The sequence below is a fragment of the Orcinus orca genome, chromosome 2 (genome assembly GCF_937001465.1).
Source record: "Orcinus orca chromosome 2, mOrcOrc1.1, whole genome shotgun sequence".
Taxonomy (NCBI): domain Eukaryota; kingdom Metazoa; phylum Chordata; class Mammalia; order Artiodactyla; family Delphinidae; genus Orcinus; species Orcinus orca.
The window spans coordinates 127,232,085-127,253,808 of NC_064560.1; the positions used below are offsets into that span (position 1 = coordinate 127,232,085).

At 52.5% G+C, this 21,724-nt stretch overlaps 4 protein-coding genes across 10 annotated transcripts in view; 1 reads left to right on the top strand and 3 right to left on the bottom strand.

The window, feature by feature from the left end:
- Positions 1-1,400, bottom strand: part of ACIN1 (apoptotic chromatin condensation inducer 1) — a 33,163-nt gene extending 31,763 nt beyond the window's left edge. For 2 of the 4 annotated variants that reach the window (XM_033411587.2, XM_004283175.4), the window contains exon 1: positions 991-1,338. In XM_033411587.2, the coding sequence (XP_033267478.1) occupies positions 991-1,302 (312 nt within the window). In that variant the 5' untranslated portion in view covers positions 1,303-1,338. Of the gene's footprint in view, positions 1-990 lie in introns of all 4 variants that reach the window. The other 2 variants (XM_004283176.4, XM_033411586.2) reach the window with 2 other exon arrangements.
- Positions 1,040-4,220, top strand: C2H14orf119 (chromosome 2 C14orf119 homolog). 4 transcript variants are annotated; one of them, XM_033411593.2, is made up of 2 exons: positions 1,040-1,175; positions 3,055-4,220. In XM_033411593.2, the coding sequence occupies exon 2, from the start codon at positions 3,056-3,058 to the stop codon at positions 3,482-3,484; it is 429 nt and encodes a 142-aa protein (XP_033267484.1). In that variant the 5' UTR covers positions 1,040-1,175; position 3,055; the 3' UTR covers positions 3,485-4,220. The 4 variants fall into 4 exon arrangements, with proteins under 4 accessions (XP_033267484.1, XP_033267482.1, XP_012393380.1 ...); XM_033411591.2 differs by lacking the exon at positions 1,040-1,175 and adding an exon at positions 1,245-1,638 and having other exon boundaries at positions 2,460-4,220; XM_012537926.3 differs by lacking the exon at positions 1,040-1,175 and adding an exon at positions 1,248-1,638.
- A 169-nt stretch (positions 4,221-4,389) lies between these two features.
- Positions 4,390-9,721, bottom strand: CIROP (ciliated left-right organizer metallopeptidase). The gene is given in 18 exon segments (XM_033411659.1): positions 4,390-4,600; positions 5,229-5,427; positions 5,603-5,694; positions 5,696-5,799; positions 6,193-6,296; positions 6,299-6,464; positions 6,570-6,666; positions 6,735-6,804; positions 6,981-7,286; positions 7,289-7,357; positions 7,500-7,584; positions 7,792-7,914; positions 8,590-8,757; positions 8,960-9,011; positions 9,103-9,196; positions 9,321-9,473; positions 9,476-9,550; positions 9,553-9,721. Coding segments are annotated over 18 exon segments (2,337 nt in total).
- Positions 9,722-18,709: 8,988 nt separating this feature from the next.
- On the bottom strand, positions 18,710-20,845 carry CEBPE (CCAAT enhancer binding protein epsilon). The gene is made up of 2 exons (XM_004283173.3): positions 19,845-20,845; positions 18,710-19,254 (listed from the first exon to the last, which is right to left on the bottom strand). The coding sequence occupies exons 1-2, from the start codon at positions 20,352-20,354 to the stop codon at positions 18,919-18,921; spliced, it is 846 nt and encodes a 281-aa protein (XP_004283221.1). The 5' UTR covers positions 20,355-20,845; the 3' UTR covers positions 18,710-18,918.
- Between the last annotated feature and the right edge of the window lie 879 nt (positions 20,846-21,724).

Sequence of the window (21,724 nt, forward strand, 5' to 3'; positions counted from 1 at the left end):
CAGTTACCCAGGACTAGATCTACTTGAGTGAACTTGTATCGTTTCCAAAAGAGTGGCACCTAGATTTACCGAATTTATAAAAATTTCAGAGGAGGCTACAGAACAAAATGACCACAGACTCTATAAACTGTGTCCTGATCCAATCCCTCCACACACGGAACTGTCAGCTTCAATGTAAGCAACGGTTTGCCAACTTAACCCTTGAGCCAACCCAGCCCGAATCTGTTACTCTTCACGTATCCTAACTTACCCTAGTTAAAACCAAGAAATCCACACTTTCCCTCCGCTTACACCAAACCTATACACACCAATCCATCCATCTACCTCTTGACAATCCCACCCTAATCTACTCAAACCTATTCAAAACCCCAACATATACCAGCCCGCCTCACCTCTCTCATCAATAATCACCAAACTCTTATCCACCCGAATTGCTTCTGGACGCCCTATAAATTATACACCCCTCCCTAACCAAGTCCCTTCAGATCAAGGTTTCTCTTCATCTCACCTCCTAATCTAATCAAGCAGACATTTTTGCCCTACCCCAATTCTATTCTTTGCGATACCGATACCAACCCCTCATCCCCTCTGCCCAACTAAACACCTAACTCCGACCTAGCCCATCTCGCCCCCCTCAGGCCAGCAACGCCGGTGGTTGTAGTGGGATTTAACTCCTTCTGCAGCGCATGCGCCGAAACCACAGACACAAACAAGGAGGGGGTGGGGGAGGAGGAAGGAGCTTAAGACACTCCGGGAGAGTAGCGCGCACCCTCCCATTTTGGGATCGCGCCGCTACCGTTAAGGCGGGAACCAGCGCTATTTCCACTCCAGCGCGAGCCTCCCCAACCACCGTGCGCGCGGATCCGGAGGCTGGCGCTGGCGGCCTGAGCGAGCTCGCGCCGAGCTCGGACACTGCGCCTGCGCCGCGGCAGAGACTCGGCTCTACCGGGTCAGCTCCCCTCCGACACCCCGGCAACGCCGTCTACTCACCCCTTTGAGCCGCTTGACCAGGGCACTCTTCTGCCCGCTCTTGGCTAGGCCTCGCTGCTCCAGTGCGGCCTTCAGGTCGGTCACCCGCAGCGCCTGAAGAGGCTTCCCGTCCAGAGTCACCTCCTCCAGCTCCGCCATCTTGCGTGAGGTACTCGGGTCCGTCCCGACGGCTTCGGGCATCTTCGGTAATTTCCGCCAACGCCCTTCGAACGTACCGAGTTGGCCCCGCCCACTTCCATAGTCAACCCCTCGATTACCACTCAGAACTCCCCGGGTTCCTCCGGAAATTCTCGGGTGTTTCCGTCTCCACATCGGCACCAATTGGTTCTTTCCATCCTCCTAGTTGCTCCCCCTCCCTCATCCTGCTTTCAGAGCTCGGTTCTCTTCGTCTTACCGAGGCTTTGAATCGAATCTGTTCGGAAGCTCTCGACTCTGGCATAACCATAATCGGAATTATTCGGCTATCTCCGGACCTAAGGCTGAGACGCTGTGGCCCTTGTGTGTTTGGGGCTGGTACGGGACCGGAAGTGCGTGGGCTTCCCGGCTGGCCCTCCTTAGGGTTTTTAGGAAACCTGGAAGCGGCGGCGATAGTTGAAGTCTAAACACTCTTGTGACGGTCTCCGGGTGCCCTGTGAGAGGAAAGGGGAGGTAAGCGGGGTAGAAGTACCTCCTTGGGCCGGGTCAGACTCGGTGTTTACGGGCTGCCCTTAGTAGGGCAAGCCTCCCGCTCCCCTACGGAAACAGCTGCCGCCTCCCATCCTCCGAATCCCCGCCACTCCCATCTAAGGCTACGTTGCTCTTTGGGACCACGGAATGCCAGGCTCCGTGGCCTCCAAAGTGGCAAGCGGCAGCACCGTGTCTTTCGACCCAGCCTGTGAACTAATTCGTGATAATTGATCTTGAGCTTGCCGTGGAAGCCATGTCGCAAGACTCGGGAAAAGTTAGCCCTTTCTTCGAGTAAGAGAATAAAATTCCTTTAGGAGGAATTGCTTCTTGTAGGGCCACTGTGAAAAGGCAACCTCGGCTGGACCGTTTTGGTACAGAACTGATGTTAATTGCTTCGGGGTTCCTTTCTTTGTCACTACAAACACTCCAACTTAGAGCAGAAGAAACACAAACAGTAAAATAGGTCGTAAACAAGTAGTTTGTTTTCCTTGTTAGAGATTCAAACTGTGGGATTTGAAAACTATTCAAGTTGGCTGACCTTCCAGTTGCATTAGTGATGCGAATCAATGGCAAGTCATCAATAGGTATTATATTAAACATGAAGGAAAATTGTTCAGACATGAATTGTCACACAGCTACAACAGTATAACAGTTGTTAGATCCCTAAGCCAACAAACCAATTAGACTGTTTTTTCAGTACTGAATAAACACTTGGCTTCTTCTGTTTTTCGTACTTTGTTATCTTATTTTGGACAAGGCGCCTTCACTAACTCTGCTCTTTAATTTTTCCTGGTGCTTTACAGGAAATATAAGAAAATAATGGAGTTATGAAGTTCTTGGCATATTTCAGAGGCTACATGCACATTGCGGAGAAGGCTCTTTCGTCATATATGATGTTTTCCCTTTCTTTTTTTTCCTTCTGTTGATAGCTCTGGAATGATTAGCATCTAGGCCCTGACCAGCTGCTTGGTAAATTAAAAAATGTGTACCTTTTTTTCATTTTAGGGAAGATGTGTTGGACCAATATTAATCGTTGGTTTTTTTTCTTTACTGAATCTGGAACATAGAATTAGGTGGTAAAGAATGAACAAGGAATACTTTGGTTATTTTTGGATTGTTTATAAGAATGATGGAGGGAGGCAGTGGTTGGGAAGGGTAATGGGTTTGAAAACGAGAGAGGAAGGTTGGCAAATAATGAAATTAGGTTATTCTTGAGTACCTTGTCTAAGTTGGATAATAACCTAAATAAAGGACCCTGTTGTTTTTCTGTAAACCAAATTGGTGAAAAGTAATTTTCTTTGTAGACGTTGATGGAGTGTGATAAGATTCTGTGTTGTTGGGAAGCTGTATTTTGGTTGCTCTATCCAGAGAGTATATAACAGTGCTCTTATGTTTCAGGATGCCACTGGGATCATCTTCCTCTTCGATGCCGCTACCTTTCCCTTCTCCCTTACCCTCGGTACCAGACAATATTTCTAACTCTTCCCCTCCCCCAATGTCTTACATCACTTCCCAGGAGATGAAGTGTATTCTTCACTGGTTTGCCAGCTGGTCAGGTCCTCAGCGTGAACGTTTCCTACAGGACCTGGTAGCTAAGGCAGTACCGGGAAAATTGCAGCCACTGCTGGAAAGTCTGGAGCAGCTTAGCGTGTCTGGAGCAAACCGACCACCTTGTATCTTTGAGTGCCAGCTACGTCTTTGGGATCAGTGGTTTCGAGGTTGGGCTGAGCAGGAGCGCAATGAATTTGTCAGGCAGCTGGAGATCAGTGAGCCAGACTTCGTGGCAAAGTTTTACCAAGCAGTGGCTGCTACCGCTGGTAAAGACTGATAGGCATTAAAATCAAAGAAGATAACCAGAGCAAATGGAGCCGAGGCCACAACTTTACCATGAGAACTTCAAATGTATCACTTAAAGGCCTGGGGATGGTGTCCCGATCAGCTGACTGAACTTGCTGACCAATACAAGCCTGGTGATTTCAACAGCCGATCAACTGGATTCCTAGTGTAAATGTTTTCCATCTAAGCAAATCCAGATCAGCAATCTGTCTCCTAGCTTACTTCCTTCCAAGAGATGTCAAACCCTCAAGAATTTAAAGGCTTCTTTTACAACTATAACCGAAAGGAATCTACACATTATAACTCAAGCCTACTGCCGGCCCATAGGGGTATAAAATAGAGCCCTTCTACTCCAGAAACAAGAGAGAAGGACAATAAAAGGTCATGTTCTTATAATTTAGCTGGATTCAGATGGCTGCTTTCACCACTGTTACCAAATTCTGGCATAATTATGTGATATCCCAACTACTAGCTTTCCTAGTGATGATTTAGTAAACTTATGGAAAAATCAGGAGGTGGAGATAATTAGCTACTCCTTCCTCCACACTGATGTTGGTATGAATCCAAGTAGCAATGATTTTTTTCTAAAGTATATATGACATCCTTGGAGCTGGTAGCAGATGTTCCTATTCTATAAGTTTGCTTTACAACAATATGAAAACAAGTGACATTCTTTACAGGTTGAAGGGTTTATTTTTTGTATCAAAATAAAGAACAGATTTTCAGAACCGTAAGTCTTTACCTTTTTTTCATTGCAAGGCTAGTGTAATGTTGATATACACAGAAGGAGGCATTCTGAGAAAAGTAGAACTTAAGTATAGACAATAGATCGACTTTCCATCCAGTTTCTCCTAAGAAATCATCTCTGCCCTAACCTGTGTCATGCTGTGGGTAACATCACACCTCACTCATTCCTCCAACTGGGCCCCCTGTTGCGCCTTGGGGCTCTAGTGAATGGTAAGGGGCAGAAGGTCCCACCTGAAGAGTAGCTCGTTTCTGATAGGCCATGGTTCCCAGTGCAACCACCAGGATAAGCGACATTAGGCAGAGTCCCATGGACAGACCGAGGTGGGTCATGGAAGGATTATGGTCTGAGGTAACTAGAAACCTAGGGATGTAGGGGTAATATTTGGCCTGGAATAATGCCTAGGCCTAGGAGGTGAAGTGCCCTACCTTTATTTTAACACCTAGAACTCATTCTTCATCCAAACAGTAAGCTGAACGGGAAATCAATAAGGGGATATAGAACCTGAAAGGAAGAAGACCAAGATCCAAGACTGCCAGCAACTTAAATTGTTGGAAGGAGGAAATGGCTTAGGGGAAGAGTTAAGACTATAGTGTTCAGGCAAGTTGCCTGGGTAGTGCTTAAGAAAAGAAAGGGGGAATTCCCTGGCTGTCCAATGGTTAGGATTCTGCGCTTCCACTACAGGGGGCCCAGGTTAGATCCACGGTCAGGGAACTAAGATCTCGCAGGCTGCATGGTGTGGCCAAAAAAGAAAAAAAAAATTCATTAAAAAGAAAAGAAGGGGACTAGGAGCCCTATGTCCTAGAGATAGGTGAACTCTATAACTGCTGGGGAGAGAGGTGTCCCATGGTGATAGGCACCATGTTAGGGATCCTTGTTTTCTGAAATATTAACTGTATAGGACAGTGTATGTATGAATGAGTGCTTAATATAGTTTCAAATATCTGGATTCCAGGAATTTGAAAGAAAACTCCTTGGAATGTTATCTTACTTGCTGTATTCTATGGTAAAGGTGGCTCCTCCATAATATACTTCTAGAGGTTTCTTCCAGAGAGTCAGGGTCAGGGCCCTGTGCAGCATACCAGCTGAAGGCCCTTGGCAGCCAGGGGATTTCCACATATGCACAGTGAAGACCAGACTGGTGGTAATCAAGAGACTGTGGAAATAGCGCCAAATGGACGTTTGGATCTCTTAATGGAAGTATAGTCCCTGGAAGAGTATATCTCATGAAACAGGTGCAGGCTTGGGACTGGGATGAACGGAAGGTCTTTAGAGGAGGGTTATCAAGTAAAGGACTTGAACATTCTCCTTGGCCCACTGTATAAACCCTTAGCCTGAACCATTGATTTACCCACCAGTGCTCACCAGAGCCTTGTAGGACTGCTTCAGTTAGCTCTTCGCCCTCTTCCTTCCCCAGGGAGTGGCCTGGGGGGGCCCAGCTAAATAATAGGTCAGGTTGAAAGACTTATAGCTGGGTAAGTAATATTGATAGCATCGGTACCTTCATTTGTGTAACAGAGCCAACCCCAGGGACAGAAGAGATGGCCATTGTTCCCAGGTATCTACAAAGAAATATGTAGCAGGGTATAGTTATAGCCTCAGTCACCTGCTCAAGCCCTCCTTCTAAGGAAAATGTACATTCTAAATCAGATTCATGGACTCAGTAGGGTACTTAGTAAAAAATAAATGAACATCAATAAAGAAGCTACAGGGATATATCGTACAGCACAAGGTATAGAGCCCATATTTTATAATAACTTTAAATGGAGTATAATCTATAAAAATATTGAATCACTATGTTGTACATCTGAAACTAATATAATATTGTAAATCAACCATACTCCAATAATAATAAAAAATTTAATGAACATCAAAACACATTGGATGGTACTACCATAAGAGCACTTCCAAACTTTTTGCCAGTGTGCTACAGCTATTCCACTTCTGATACCCACCTGAATAGCCTTTCCTGGAAGGCATGGGACCCAGGGTGATCCTTCCACCTGCACCTTGTACACTCCCCTCTCTGTGCACTGATGTAAGTAGCAGTGGCCAGGGGGTTTGCTTCCTTGAGGTGTGGGATCTGAGAGGGATGCCTGATCTTGTCCCCAGGAAGCATCTGTGAAGTGAGGTTGGCAAGGAAGCAACAACTATGGGGATGGTAGATCTCCCCATGGGGATTCTCCGCCCCAGGTGGGAATCCATTTTCCTTCCTCCAGCATTCACTCTGAAGGGCAGGGCAGAAGGTAGAATACTGTTTGTCCAGATGCCTTAGAAGGAGACTCCTCTCCAGCCCCACTCGGTTTCATTCCCCATTCTCTAGTCTACCCACCCCATTGGCCAAGAGCTGATACCTGCATCAGCCTTCCAGCATGAGGTCTGAGGAGCAGCTTCCCTTGTCCAGGTGCAGGTAGTGGCAGCCCAGTCTGCTGTGTGTAGGGGACGGTAGAGTGACACTAGAATCACTGACAGCTGTGCAGCCCCTCAGCACACGCACTTGCCAGTACAGAAGAAGTCTGAGGTGCCATTTCCACAGGTGGTCACCAGGCCAAATTCCAGGCCAGACCCTGCTTGAGAGATAGAAGAGCCCTCAGAAGAAATGAAGCCCCCAGACCCATCAGGGCCAGCCATGCTCACAGCTTCAATTACACTTTAGCAGCAGATAATCCCTTCCAACCTCTCTCACTCCCCCCAAGCTGACTCGGGTCATGAGTGCCCTCTGCAATTCTCCCTTATTTCTGACCCCAGCCACACAACAGCTCCTCTGCTGTGCTGTGGTTGACCTGGTACCAGCCTGAGTCTTTGAAGGCAGCGAGAGTGATTGGGTCAAGCCGAGTGTGCTGGGCGCCATCGTAGGTAGCAGTCATTATACAGTTCTGGAGTAGTCAGGCCTCCCAGTGTGAAGACAAAGGGCCCCTTGGGAGGAGATAGCTGGTGCCACCTGACCGTTCCCTCTTCCTTCCATCACCCCAAAGTGTTCTCATCCTCACCTCTTCTTCCAAGGGAGTGCCCAGTGAAACCCCTAGCAGTCCCAAGTGTTGGGCCAGGCTGTGCTGAGAAGCAGCTGTCCCCACTCATCTCGCCTTGTCACTTGTTGACTTGTAGAACAGTTCTCGCTGAGTATAGAAAGGGAAGAAGGCATCTGAGGAGAGGGAGACCTCAGAAGGGTCAGGAAGAGTTGAAAGGAAGGAGTTGGTGAGAGAACAGTGGTTCTCTCTGGTTGATGTTGTGAGGAGACATTGTCCTCATTCCTCTCATTTACCTCTGGGTCCTGAAGGGCAATCCCTCCATTTCTCGAAGAGCTGTCCAGAGAAACCCAGGGCATGGAGCAGTTCATGGAGCGTGGCCTGAGGACAAATGACTGCAGAGTGAAGGGGACCGCAGTAGGACGGACTGCACTCTCTCGCCCCTCTGCACAATCAGCTCTTCTTAGAGCTGGAGGTACCTTCTATTGCACCCTGAGGAGGTCCTTCCACTTCATGGGAAGCTGAGTGACCTGTGCTCGCTCCCTCCCCAACCTGTTTGCTTCTTCCTATTGATCATGCAGCAGTCACCATGATCATGTCACTGTGGCTGAGGCTGGGGCTGGTGAGATGGGCACAGAAGACAATCGTACCAGCAAGGGGCCTGTCTTCTGAGTCCAGCTGGCAGCAGGCAGCATAGGTTACGATAGAGGGCTGTGGATGGGCCAGGACAAGGTGAGGGCGGAAAGGAGGGGACTGGGGTAACGCAGAAGTCTTCCTGAAAATGGAGGCCCAGGAAACTTGGCAGGGGTGGTACCAAGGGATGGCTTGGAGGTTTTTCAGCCCCCAACCAAACTTCATTAGCATGCCCCAAGTTACCCCAAATAAGCACAATTTTTTTTGGGGGGGCTGTGCCACGCGACTTGTGGGATTTTATTTATTTTTAAATCTTCTATTTATTTAACTTTATTTTTGGCTGCGTTGGGTCTTCGTTGCTGTGCAAGCTTTCTCTAGTTGCAGTGAGCGGGGGCTACTCTTCGTCCCAGCGCGCGGGCTTCTCATTGCGGTGGCTTCTCTTGCTGCAGCGCACGGGCTCTAGGCACGCGGGCTTCAGTAGTTGTGGCTCATGGGCTCAGTAGTTGTGGCTCGTGGGCTCTAGAGAGCAGGTTCAGTAGTTGTGGCGCACGGGCTGAGTTGCTCTGCGGCACGTGGGATCTTCCCGGACCAGGGATCAAACCTGTGTCCCCTGCGTTGGCAGGTGGTTTCTTAACCACTGCGCCACCAGGGAAGTCCAATTTAATAAAAACTGCTTGTATGCTCCCTACCCTTTCCCATGACATTTAAGATTGAGAAGCAGAGCCGGGCAAAGGAATTTGATTTGAACCTCACCTCTTGGTGGCACTTGGAAGTGTGGGCAACCCACACATACAGGAGAAAATCAGTGTTTTGGACCCCAGACCCACCTGGCTGGATTAGCTGTGAGGGTTCCTGCTCTGGCCACAAGGCATAACCACGGAGATGGGCATCAGGGATGTGACAGCGAGTGAAATGTCACATCTGGCTTAGTGGACGGTTAGAATAGGGAGTCTTCTCCCCTGCTCTCCTCCAGTCTCTGATTTAATAAATTGTCAGGGGGAGAGGGGGCTCAGGGATCTGCACTGTTAAGAAGCACCTTAAGTAATTCTGATGCTGGTGGTCTTGTAGAGATCTAGGCAAGCTAGAGATCTTCAGATCCCCAAATCTGCTAAGTCATTCTCACCTTGGCCCCCAAGCAACTCTGTCCTTGGTATCCTGGTTTCAGGAGGCTGCACCTGGCAAGAATGAATACCTGTAGGTGAGCTGGAGACATTTCTGGGTATCCCTGAAGAGGAGTTGTATACACTCTCAATGACATGAACTCACCTGTGGTAGTTTGGGGTGTCTGGGTCTCCTCAGACAGCATGGCAGTACTGTGCAGGGTCTCGACGCAGAAGCAGGGGTCCTTGCCTTGGAGGGGCTTAACAAGACGATAGATCAGTTTCACCTCAACATCCTAGACGTCAGTTTCTTTTCTGTGTGGCCTTGCTGCACTAGCCCTCTCTGCCCCTCAGTCCTCCGGAGCCCTCTGCTCTCCCACTCACCTGCTAGGACACCCTGGAGCCGCTGAGCAGCCTCTCGCCCTGCCGCCAGGGCTTGGGATCCCCCTCTCACCCTGCCTCCCTCAGGACCCCAAGCTCCCTCTGATATAGGATCTCCCATATGGCAGGTTTGGATTCGGAGAGGTTGAGGATCCTGGAGCCAGGGAGGGTGAGGGAGGAAGAACGGAAATTTGGGGGAAGTCGGGAGAAACAGGGCCTGAGAAAGCTCAAACGTGTGTCTTGTCATGTAGACACCTCCCCAGGGGGAGCAGCTGCAGCAGCAACGTCTTGCAAACATGTTTCCATAGGCTGCCCTGGATCCAGCCTTCTACTCCCTTTTTCCCCACCTTACTTATTTCTGGCTTTCCTCTTTTGACCATCTCTTTCCAAAGCTCCTCCACCATGCTTGCATTATTTTGTCAATATTTGAGTGTTGTTGAGTAAATCTATAGCTCCTGCCAAGAGGTCCGATGTGAACTACTACAAGGGCCAAAGCTGCAGCCCCCCACCTCTCCTCCCTGGGGTGCCAGAAGTAGAGAGCTGGAGGGGGGCAATATTCATTCCTGAGGCCTCAACTGACCTTTCCAAAGAGAAGCCTGCCTCATCCATGAAGGAACTCTCCTATCCCTCTTCCGTCTCAGCCTGATTCTTCTGCTATTCTGAGTGGACAACCTTGGAACCTTCTCAGAACTAAAAAACTGGGGTTAACATAATGGTGTGTGTGTGGGGGGGGCATTCTTTGCTTCACAGATGCCTGCCTATCTCATTGGAGGTGGACAAACAAGGCTGTTGCACTCCACTAGCCCCCATGTCAGAACTGGGTGAACTCCAAACTGCAAGGCTTTTAGGCATCTCTTCCACCTGTGTAGGGCACTTAGGCGCTCACCATTTAAACACGTGTGGGTTGGCTACCACCTCCTGTGAGAGGCCCTTGTGTTAGCACATTCTGTGAGGCTTCGCAGAAGCTGCTTATTGGCACGTCAGGAGGAGAAGTAAACTCTGAAAATTGGCATTAATAGATGTCCAAAGATGTTCTGACCGAGCTCTTAGCACACCCTTTGCTTTCTCTGCTCATGCTGTGCTTTCGCATCCTCTTTCCCCTGCCTGGATACCCTCCTTCCCCGCCTGTCTGGCTAATTCCTACCTTCCCTGTAATTACTCTGGGAAGCCTTTCTTAACACCTCCTGCCCAAATTCCACACCGGCCAGAGGCGGGAGGGGCCTCTCCCCTGCCTCCTAGCTTGTCATCCTCTGCTGTAACTGTAGCTCCGAGGCTCCCCCTCCACATCCCACAGTCCCTCAAGCCTGTTTCCCACCCATCTTGGTATCCACGGCACTCAGCACAGCCCAGAGGGTCTACTCACCAGTTTGTGGGTGAAGGAACAGAGCTTAACCCCATGATTTAGCTTTTGAAGATGCCGGTCAGGGGTGAAGTGACATAAGGGAACAGAGCTCGTTAGTGATGGACAAGGACTAGAGTTTAGAGGACTGCTGACTTCCAGGGGGCGGGGGCGTTGGGAGGGCTGGGTTTTATGCTTTTACACGCTAGGGCTGTGGCTGGAGCTACCCCTTGCAAGGGAGGCCTCCAAACTCTGGAGCCAAACCAACTCTGCTACTTTGTATCAGTGTAACTTGGGCCCAATGCCTCAGGGTTCCCACTTGCAAAAGGGGGGTGACTGTACTTCACCTGATAGGGCTGTTATGAGAAAGTGAAGATTTGTAAAGTGCCAAGAACAGTGTCTAGACCATGGTAAATACTGAGTCAAGAGGAGGTATTCCACAGACACTTTCAACTCAGTGCGAATTATTCTGCTCTTACCAACATGTGTTAGAGGACATACTAAGAGGGCTTTTATTCTTTTTCTAAGACAAACCCAGTCTTTTTCTCCAAGTGTCAGAGTCTTTTTTTTTTTTTTTTGTCCTGGCTGGGCCGGCCCAGTCTGGGGAAAACCCTCCCGGTCAGGGCTTGCCCAAGGGATTGGAGGTCTGTGAGGCTCTCTTGAGGTTTTCTGGGCCCCATCCTCCACCTCTCTTAATGCTTCGCTGCCCCCTTGTGGCCTTACTGGGATAGGTCGTGCCCCTGCCGGGGTAGGGGTTCATCCTAACTTCACACCAGCTTGCAGAACTTCAGACCTTCTAGCAGAAGCAGCACTAGAAACACCTCGTGTTCCTTTGGCTGGAATACCTCTTTCCTGCCTTTGCCAGGCAAATCCTTCCTCATCTTTCGAGATACAGCTGAGAGGTTTATCTGCCTGTTGAGACTTTTCTTTACTCCCCCCAGGCAGAGTTTGCATATCCTCTGATCTCCGAGAGCATTTCTTTCACATCTTTGAAGTAGCACTTATTACATTCTCCTGACATTTTTTTAAAATAAATTGACTTATTTGATTTTTGGTTGTGTTGGGTCTTCGTTGCTGCGAGCGGGCTTTCTCTAGTTGAGGCGAGTGGGGGCTACTCTTCCTTGCGGTGCGTGGGCTTCTCATTGCTGTGGCTTCTCTTGTTGCAGAGCACAGGCTCTAGGCACGCAGACTGCAGTAGTTGCTGCACGTGGGCTCAGTAGTTGTGGCTCACAGGCTCTAGAGCGCAGGCTCAGTAGTTGTGGCGCATGGGCTTAGTTGCTCTGCGGCATGTGGGATCTTCCTGGACCAGGACTCGAACCCGTGTCCCCTGCATTGGGAGGTGGATTCTTAACCACTGCGCCACCAGGGAAGTCCCTGACATTTATTTTTGTGCTTGTTTCCCTACCAGACCATGGGCAGGGGCTGAGTCTGATTCATCTCTGCCTCTCAGAAGAAATATGAAGTAGGTACAGAGGGATAATGGAGGTGAGAAGATGGAGAAGGGTGCAATGAGGCAAGGAGAGGGGGAGGATAACAATGATGGTATCGAGCCCAGACATTGTTCCAAGCACTTTAGACTCAGGTAATTCTTTTGACAACCTTATGTGGTAGGTGTTATTATTACCCCATTTTTACAAGCGAGGCAACGTGGGCAGGCAGTATACGTGGGATTTGAGCCCACGTCGATAGGCTCCTGGGCACAGGCTTTAACCCACCATGCAATAGTGCTTTTCAAGTGCCCAGTGTGGAGGAGAAATAAAGTGCTGAGAGGAACAGGATGAGAAAGATGAGGATGAAGAGTGAGAATGGGGTAAGGAGAGGATGAAGGTGTTAAGAGACGCTGGGGTTTGAGAGGATGAGGATGGAGATGAGAAAGAGGATGTGGAGGTAGGAAACTAGGGATTAGGGAAGAGGATGTTAATGGGGGGTGGAGTGAATGAGAGGATGTGGGATGTGGGACGGGGGTTGTGGAAAGAGGATGGGGCTGAGCAAGGCAGTCGTCCAAGTGATGTCATCATCCTTATGGATACTCCATCCAGCGTGGCCACTTCTCAGTTCCTTCACCCTCTCATCTCTTACATGCTTCTCATCCACCTTAGCAGGCCACCCCCAGGGTCAGACCCAGGCCTTATCATCACCAGAAACTGCAGTAACTATGAAATAACTGAATCAAACATCCCACTCTCTGATATGATCTCCTTTCCTTATGGTTTGTTTGCTCAAGCCGGCTCACTGCTGCTGTTCTACAAGCTCATTGAAGAACCACTGGCCCTTCCTGTCTCTTCACCTCTCCTTATCCGCCCTAAGTTCCAGGTTCACCACGAAATCCCTCCCCTTCCCTGTCTGTCCCGTCCATCCTGCCTCCCTGGGTGAGCCCCACGCCCAGATGAACCCAACATCTGTCTTGTCCATACTAGCTCCCGAGAAGCTAAGGACCACTGAAGGAAGTCCCTCCAGAGGACAGACTGTTGTCGCCTAAAATTGTCATCTTAGACTTCGACTGGCCGCTTCCAAGCCAGAAATCTCAGCTCCCGATTCCACTCTCAGAAGCTGGGATTTTACACCTTTAAGCCTTTCTCAGAGCTTCCTGCTCAGTCACTTGCAGTCACCTCTTCTTTCATGGTAAAAATAGAAGCCATGAGACGGGAACAACCTCAGCGGGCTACAGACCTGTTTGTATCTGCGCCTGCTGCATCTCTTCTCTTTCACCTTAGGAGAGAGGAAATGTCTTCTTCCTTTGGAAGGTGTTTTCTCCCTTTGATGCTCTGCAACCCCTTGAGTGAGATCTGGCCTCAGCCCCTCTCTGACCTCACCTCTCCCCCTCAGTCTAGTCTGCCCTCAACCCCAGCCTCTGTCAATGGCCGGGAAGGACCTGCTTGGGGCCTAGGCAGAGCTGCTGTCTCTGTTGGGAAGCCCCACTTTCTGCCAGACTGACTCCTACTCACCTTTGAGACATCTGCTTACATGTTACTTCCTCAAAGAGCCTTTCCTGACCCTCACATTTAAATCAGGTTCCCTTATTAATATCTGTCACAGTCACTCTTTACTTCTGCCCCGTAGCACTGCCTGCAATTTAGAATGATCTATTTATTTGTGGTGGTATGTTTGTCTGTCCCCCTCATGAATTTATAAGCCCGGCAAGGGCAGGGACTGTCCTCCTTGCTTATCCTGTAGCTCCTATAACAAGCAAGGTGCCTGGAGCAGGGGTTATTAAGTATTTTTATAGCAAATGAATGAATAAATGAGTGTGATGAGAAGGCAGGATGGAGGTGAGGGAGGAGGGAGGGTGAGGACGGAAGATGGAATCGAGAAGCGTAGATGGAGAGTGAGGGGAAAGGATGGTGCTGAGGGCAGTGTGCAAAGGTGAGGCTGGGGATGAAGGGGAGGAGGTGAGAGAGGACCAGGAAGAAGGGGTCCTCACCCTGAGTCTGGCTAAGGCTTCCAGACCCTGAGTGGGCTGCCCTGGAGCTCTGTCTCTTGGCCATGCTGCTTGCAAGGTTTGAAGGCAGGGCTGGTGGGCGGGGCTAGACTTTATCTTGGGGCGCAGCCCTAACCTCAGATGGTGACAGAGCTGGCGCCAGCAGGGGTTTTGCAAACCGTCCCGATTGCAGCAGGGCCAGCAGTCTCACTCAGGACGACGGATGGGGCCTGGGCTTATCTCCCGAGTGCAGTCCTAACCTCAGACGGTGACAAAGCGGGAGCTACAGGCGTTTTGCAAACCGTCCCGATTGCAGCAGGGTTGGATGGTCTGGGCAGGGGTGACAGTGCAAGGTGTGGGGAGCAATAGGGTTTTGGACAGTTTGGGGCTTTGGGGTGAAGCTTGGCTTGTGGGGTGGGGGGATCCATGCTACGTATGGCTTGCCTCTACCTAGCTCAGATCCATGTTTCTAAAAGAGAAGGGGAGGTTACAGCGCTGCAGGGGGGGTGTCTCCCTAGTCGGAAGCCTTCCTTCTCCCAAGTCCTAGGACGCTTCTGCTGCTCCCTGAAGTCAGAATTGATGGCCAGGGGCAGCCATTTTCCTCTGAAAACACCAATCATTTCCCCATGGGGTAGTCTCAGGGGACTTCTGATGGGCCTTCTCAATGAGCTGCTCATGGAAGTTTTTCTGGGGCCAAGCCAGATCTGCTTATAGCAGCAGCTGATAGAGGCAGCCTGGAGTCCCGTGCAGGTCCGACCCTTCCCACTGCGGTGCAGCCCCGCTGAGTCCTGAGAGGAAAGGTCTGCCTGCTGGGGGTGATAGGAAGTGACTGGCCTGCAGGAGGTGCACAGGCCCTCGGCCAGCCTTGCCTATTGTTGCCTCAGCATCTCCTGTACAGCCCCCTCCATCCCATAGTCCCCTCATGGCTTGGGGCAGGGTAGGGAGTGGAGGTGAAGAGGCCCCTTTCCACCCTCACAGCCCCAACCGGGATCTTGCAACACTGGGATGGGGGCCCTGGGGGCCCAGGCATGTGGCAACCCGTGGGGGTGGGGTGGGGAGGTGCGCACCGAGTAGGGGGAGCGACTTTCACAAGGCCAAGCTGCCACTGTGGACTGACCTTGGCGGGCTCACCTTGGGCAGCTTCCTCCCTCTTGGCGGTATCTCCAACATCCTACCTTCTCCTCTTCTGCTTTCCTGGGGCCTGAGATCCTGTCAGCTCAGGACTCTCATGCTGGTCCCCTGTTTTGCCCAGGAAGGAAAAGTGGGCCCGAGCTGTGGATCGTAAAGCCAAGTGAACGCATGTGTGTGCTGTTTGGACCTTGATTTGCTGGTTTTCCAAAGTTCTCGTGACCCCGCCCTGGGCCTCGTACCTTCCCCAGGCAGGGGTGAGGCTGCCCGCCCTTCCTGGGGGTGCCTTCTTTCTGCAGCCTCCGGACCCCGCGGACCCTGTGGACCCTGTGGCATCTCCGCCCGGCGTGGCATGGGGAGCCTGCTCCTTAGGGACGGTCCTCCTCCCGGCAGAGAGAATGAAGACGGTCCTGGAGGGAGGGAGGCGGTGTTCTTGCGTGCCCTTCCTCCTGCTTTCCATTTCTCCAGCCTCACCCGGCTTCCTTTCTCTTTTTGGACCAGGACACCTCGGGGCCTTGGCATTTGCTCACCCCTCTGCTCTCCTTTCCCCCTGTTTGGCACATCTGCCTCCTCCTGGACATTTTTAAGGTTTCGACTTCAATGTCACCTCCTCCGAGAAGCCTTCCTTGACCACCCCAGCTAAAACAACCTCTCTGGGCTTCCCTGGTGGCACAGTGGTTAAGAATCCACCTGCCAGTGCAGGGGACATGGGTTTGAGCCCTGGTCCGGGAGGATCCCACATGCCACGGAACAACTAAGCCTGTGCGCCACAACTACTGAAGCCCGCGTACCACAACTACGAAGCCCGCGTGCCTAGAGCCCGTGCTCCGCAACAAGAAAGCCACCGCAATGAGAAGCCCGTGCACCGCAAGGAAGAGTAGCCCCCACTGGCCGCAACCAGAGAAAGCCCGTGTGTAGCAGTGAAGACCCAATGCAGCCAAAAATAAACAAATAAAACAAAACAAAGCAAACAAACAAAAAGCCACCTCCCTTTCTGCTGGTTTAGTAGGTTTCCCCAAGAGGCATATTCAGAGGGGGTAATTCATGAATGTATAGAGGTGTGAATGGTCACGCTTAAGGGAGAGCTGCAGAAGTGGTAAGCTCCAGCAGTAGCAGAGAGCCATCACCACCCCCAGGCCATGAGGGCAGCTGCAGAGACTACCTGTCCTGTCCCTAGGAGTTGGGGGCTAAGCACCTGACTTCCTTCTCCTGCCACCCACAATCTCCTGCCCTGCCTGAACACGACAGGTGGAGGGGTCCTTCAGCCGAGAGTTTGGTCACCACAGTGTTCTCAGCACCTTGCAAGGGCTTGACACAGGAAAGATGCTCAGCAAATACTTGTTGAATAAGTTACCTTGGCCCAAACCAGTTGAGGTCAGGTTAAAACCTCAGGGTTAAAAGCGTGACTTCCGGCTACCTGTCATTTCCCCGGGATAGGATCTGCCACAGAGGATCGAGGTGTGCCTGCTGCTCGGCGTCAGGCAGGGACCAGGTGTTCTCTTCTCTCAGCTGGGGCTGTGGATCTTCTCCAGACCTGGTGCCAGACACCCGCCCTGAGGAGCCCCCGGGTGCTGTGGGCTGGGAGGAGACACGATTCAGAACAGTGGGAGAGAAGCTTGGGGCTGATGCTGAAGCAACCCAGGTCCCATCACCCAGAACCTTGAAAATAAGTCCAGGGGCAGTGGTCTTGAGCTGCGAGGAGGAAATCCGGAGGTTGAGTCACTTACCGTGCTCTGTGCAAACCCCCTTTATGCAACGCATTCCCCTGGGCTGAAAGGAAGGTGTGGGATTCTCCCAGGCATCCACAGAGACAGATGCCTCTTTCTTCCCAACTCAGGTAGAATAAACCATCTAGTGAGGTTCAGATCTGTCTGCCCAAACCAGACCTGGGGCAGGGGTATCTAGAGCACAGATGTAGGGGAGATGGTGCCTGAGAGACACAGGGGCAAAGGCAGGAAAGAGACTGAGTCCTGGGTGAGGCAGGCGTGGTACACCCGGATGTCCTCAATGTGGGAAGGCTCTGACACTGGGGAGGTGGAGGTGCGGGGAGAGAGAGCGGACCGGGAGGATCCAGACCCAGTCTCTCTCCCTCTCAGAAGGTTATTCCTTGGTGCCTAACACTGCTTTCTCAGCAGTGGCCTATAAGTCATTGGTGGCCTAGGAGAGACTCTAACCAGCCCATCTTGTGTCTCGCGTCCCTGACTCTGGCCCCACACTGTTCCATATGCCTCCGAGGGGAGGGTGTGAGGGCGAAGTAGAGACAGGTGTGCGTGTGGAGACAGCAAAGCTCACCTGGGTGAGCTTCCGGAGAATGTCTCTTATTCCCTCGGCTCTCAACTGCTTTATCTATTAAATGTGGCCTATACTATCTTGCTGTCTGAGGACAAAGCCTACCAGATGATCTCTTGAGGTCTCTCCCAGCCCCTCTTGAGATCTGTGATTTTACAGAGCTCATTTTGGTTCTGCCTCTGACCCATTGCAAGACTCTGGGTAAGTCCCTTCCCTGTCTGAGACCTCAGTTTCCTCACCTGCAAAATGAGAAGTTTAGATGAGATCTCTGAGGTCCTTTCAGTTCTAGCAAAAGGGAGTGATAACAAGTATTTGCGCTCACCGTATGCCAGGCCTTGTTTATCTATGAACGTACAGCATTACTACTGCTCCCATTTTGCAGATGAGGAAACTGAGGCACAGAGAGAAGTAACTGGCACGAGGTCACACAGCTAGAAAGTAGCAGAGGGAAATTCAAACTGAGGCTGTCAAGCACTGCCCTCTTATGGCTCTCAGGCTAGAGTTCTATGAAAAAAACTGTTTTCCACATGGGGTTTCACTGCACAGGTGTGTTGTCATCCTCCTCATTACCAATTTTCTCGTATACGAACAGGTCTCAAGGCCTTTCCCAACTAATTTGTCCCCCAAGCACTCAGATTCTTTAGGGAACCGAAGGCCCAGGGAATGAAGGACAAGGGTGGGAGCGAGTGGGTTGGAGGCATGGGGGTCTGTCAGTCTGGCAGACTGAAGTTTGGGAACTGTGGAGAAGGGATTGAGTCCCGGATCAAGAGCTAAGGGACCATAAATACATCAGAGCCATCTGGAATTTTCCCTTGATCTCCTGGGGCAGGAACTCCCAGGCCTATACCTCAAGGTGAGATAGAGCAGGGCTGGGGTCAGCAGGCCCAGGCAGGAGGGACTGGAGGTGCTGGGATCTCCCTGTGAGCCACAGAGCTCTGCTAGGGGAGTGTCCAGAGGCTGCTCCAGGTCCTGTGGGGTGGGCTGGGTGGAGGGAGAGAAGAGCAGAGGGAGAGATACGGGGCCTGGCTGTGCGGTGCACTGTGGGAGAGCTGCGGGCAGCTTGTCTGCTGAATTTCCCGAATGTTTATTTGGGCCTGGAATCAAGAGGTATGCAGGCCTAGCCTCGTGCATTCCCTACCTTTGGAGTCCCCCATCTCTCTCTCACTCACACACACACACACACACACACACACACACACACACACACACACACGGGCCCACTGTACAGCCCCCGCACTGTGCCATAGCGCAGTTTTATTCAGCCACAGAATCATTATGCTGGGGCCCGCCGTCCTCCTTGTCTTGCCCCCCTGCTGCCATTTGTCCATGGTCTTTGTCTCTGACTCGGCCTGTGGGGCCTCTAGGGTGAGGGTCCCCAGGGTCAGGCTGAGCCCCGGGGGCTGGTGCCCACAGTCTGCCAGGCGGGCTCAGCTGCAGCCCCCGACACCCTTGATGAGGTTGGCGGCCTCAGGGATCTGGCGGAAGAGGTTGCGAAGGGTGTCCAGCTCCTGGGTCAGCTGCTCCACGCGGCTGCGCAGACGCTCATTCTCGGCCATGTACTCTAGCACCTTCTGCTGCGTCTCCAGAATGCGCCTCTTGGCCTTGTCCCGGCTCTTGCGCACCGCGATGTTGTTCCGTTCCCGCCGCAGCCGGTACTCCAGGCTGTCTTTGTTCACGGCCTTCTTGCCCTTGTGCGAGGCGCCGGCCGGTGAGGGTGCCTTGAGGAGGGGGCTGCAGGGGGGCGCGGCAGCCGCCAAAGGGGCCTGGAGGGGAAGGTACAGAGGGACAAGAGTGAGGGCTGTGGGGAAGTAGAGCAAAGGTGGGGCAGGAATCCCAGTGGTCAGAGCACACTTGGAGCGTCAGGGGGATGTGGGATTCAGAGCCAGCTCCTGGCCCCCAGTAGAACAGCCACTGCCCTGCCAGACGTACAGTGTCCTCTGCTCTGACCCAAACTCCTTTTCATGTCCCCACACTCTCTGAGGACACTTTCCTTCCATCTATCTTGAGTCTCCAGTTCTATCATCAGCAGGCATTTCCTCTTCTAGAAGCAGGAGGTGACACAGAAACGAGAGGAGGGAGCTGGTGGGCAGCGGAGAAACTGGGAAGGGGGCGTGCTGAGATCAGAGCAGGTCAGCTGGTCACAGGGACTGCAGGACACATTGGTTCCGGTCACACAGTGGGGATCGGCAGGGGAGTGAATTCACAGAGAAGCCAAGAGGGGTTACGACTGGGTGGCGAACACAGAGGGCTTGTGGTGGGTCGATTTCACAGAGCAACACCACACACAGACCCCATCCACACGGGCCTCCCTCCAGACCCTGGGTGGCGGGGAGGAGAATTGAGCCACTCTTACCTTGAGGACGCGCAAGGGCTGGCTGGGTGCTGCCAGGGCCGGGGGCAGGTGCATGGCCGTCTGCCCACAGTGCGCCACTTGGTACTGCAGAGGGTTGTAGCCGCTGCGGCTGGCCCCCCGGCTGCCCTCGGGCCCCCGAGGCTCTTCCTTCACAGCCACAGCCCTGGGGTCGTAGCTCCCTGGGGTGCTGTAGATGCCAGGCCCCAAGGCCTTCCTGTCGGGGCCGAAGGTATGTGGAGGGTAGGCAAAGGGCCGCGGGTCAGGCGGCAGGTAGTGGGGGAAGGCAGGGGTTCCAGGGCCCTTAAGGCCTCGGGCCTCAGGTGCCGGCTTCACAGCAAAGAGGTCAGAGAGGAGCTGTTCCTCCCCAGACTCGATGTAGGCAGACAGATCGATGGACGCCTCATGCTCACACATGTCCCCCAGCTCCCCAGGCCCCACTCGGGCCCCTGAGAACTCAAGTGGCTGCTGGCCAGCCCGGGGCTCGCACTCGTAGTAGGTCCCGTGGGACATGGCCGGCCCGCCCCCTCGGCTCCCCGCCCCTGGCCGCCTTGCTCTTGGGGCACCCTTTGGGATGCTCGGCTTGCTGTCTCCCCCTGCCCTAGATCTGCCCTCTCCGATCTCCGCTGTCACCCACTCCTGTGTGGCTTCTCTCCTCCCTCCTCTGCTGTTTCCTTTTCCTTCCTCTGTAGTCAATGCCTCTTTTCTCTTCCCTTTTTTCCCCCAGCTCTCCCTGGGGTGACTCAGGGAGGGGCAGGGCGCACCGCAGAGGGAGGGATGCAGGCTTTAAAGAAATGGGGCCCCTGGCCTATTTAAGCAGTTGGGGGTACTCTGGTTAGGCTCCAAGCCAGGATTCTGAGGTGCCCAGGAGCTGATTCTTCTGGGAATGCCTCCCCCTCCCTGTCAAATCCAGGGGATTCCAGAATCCTCCTTGAGGGCAACACCTTACTCTGAGTATCCTCCTCCCTCCAACTTGCAAAAAGTCCTGTGCAGAATGAATGCCCAGTCAGAAGGAACAGAGAAAACCCTCTTCCAGTGCTGACCCCCAGCCTGATCTGAGCTCCTCCCTGGACACGCCTCCCTCCCTCACAGTCCCCCCCCCCTACAGTGCTGGTCTCCACCTACCCCCAGGGCCACTCAGTTCTTTTTGTAGCCCCACCTCTCCGAGCCACTCTCCTGGGTGCAAGCCACGGGGCGTTGTTTGGGGGGTTTAGGAAGTAGTGGCGTCTGGGACCAAGTCATGCACTAGGGCTTGTCTCATGGTGCGGAGCAGCCTCTTTTTGCTAGGTTTTTGCATAGGGTCTGTGTAACAGCCCAAGCCCTCACGAGTTTCCAGCCCCGGCTATAGCTCTAGCAGCCTGGCGCCATCCCTGACTGCCCAGGCTCAGCTGAGGCACCTGGTCAGGGCTTGGGCCCTGTGCCCCAGACCCTGGCAGCCCCAGGAACTGACAGCTGCACTCCTCCGGTGGCTCCGGCCCCTGGCCTGCACCGCCAGAGCCTCGGGCTGGCGCTCTGCCCCAGCCGGGTCCTGAGGGCTCTGCCCGTTTCCTGTGCCGCAGGGCTCAGGGCTCGCAGCAGTTCAGTTTGCTCTTTTTCCTTCTGCATGGCCGTTCTCTGACCTCTCTTGGGTCCACTTCCTCTTGTGAGGCTTGAGAAGCCTTCTCTTTTGTCATCACCTCTTCCTGGGGCTCTGTTTCAGGGTCTCCAGGCGAAACCCACGGCTTGCTCTCTGTGCTTTTAGTTTCAGATGGGGGCCCCCTCTCCCTTCCCTTTTCTCTTTCCTCTGGGAACTACCCACTCCCTCCTGTCGGAGGTACCGCTGTGGCCCTGCTTTTACCTGTTGCATTTCATCTGCAAAAGGGACTATAGGTACAGTGAGAAGA

Excerpts from the sequence above, each read along its gene's own strand:
- C2H14orf119 (XM_033411593.2), top strand. The coding sequence starts at position 3,056 with ATGCCACTGGGATCATCTTCCTCTTCGATGCCGCTACCTTTCCCTTCT.
- CEBPE (XM_004283173.3), bottom strand. The coding sequence starts at position 20,354 with ATGTCCCACGGGACCTACTACGAGTGCGAGCCCCGGGCTGGCCAGCAG. Across the intron at positions 19,255-19,844 it reads AGCCCTTGCGCGTCCTCAAG|GCCCCTTTGGCGGCTGCCGC; the intron begins GTAAGAGTGGCT and ends CTTCCCCTCCAG.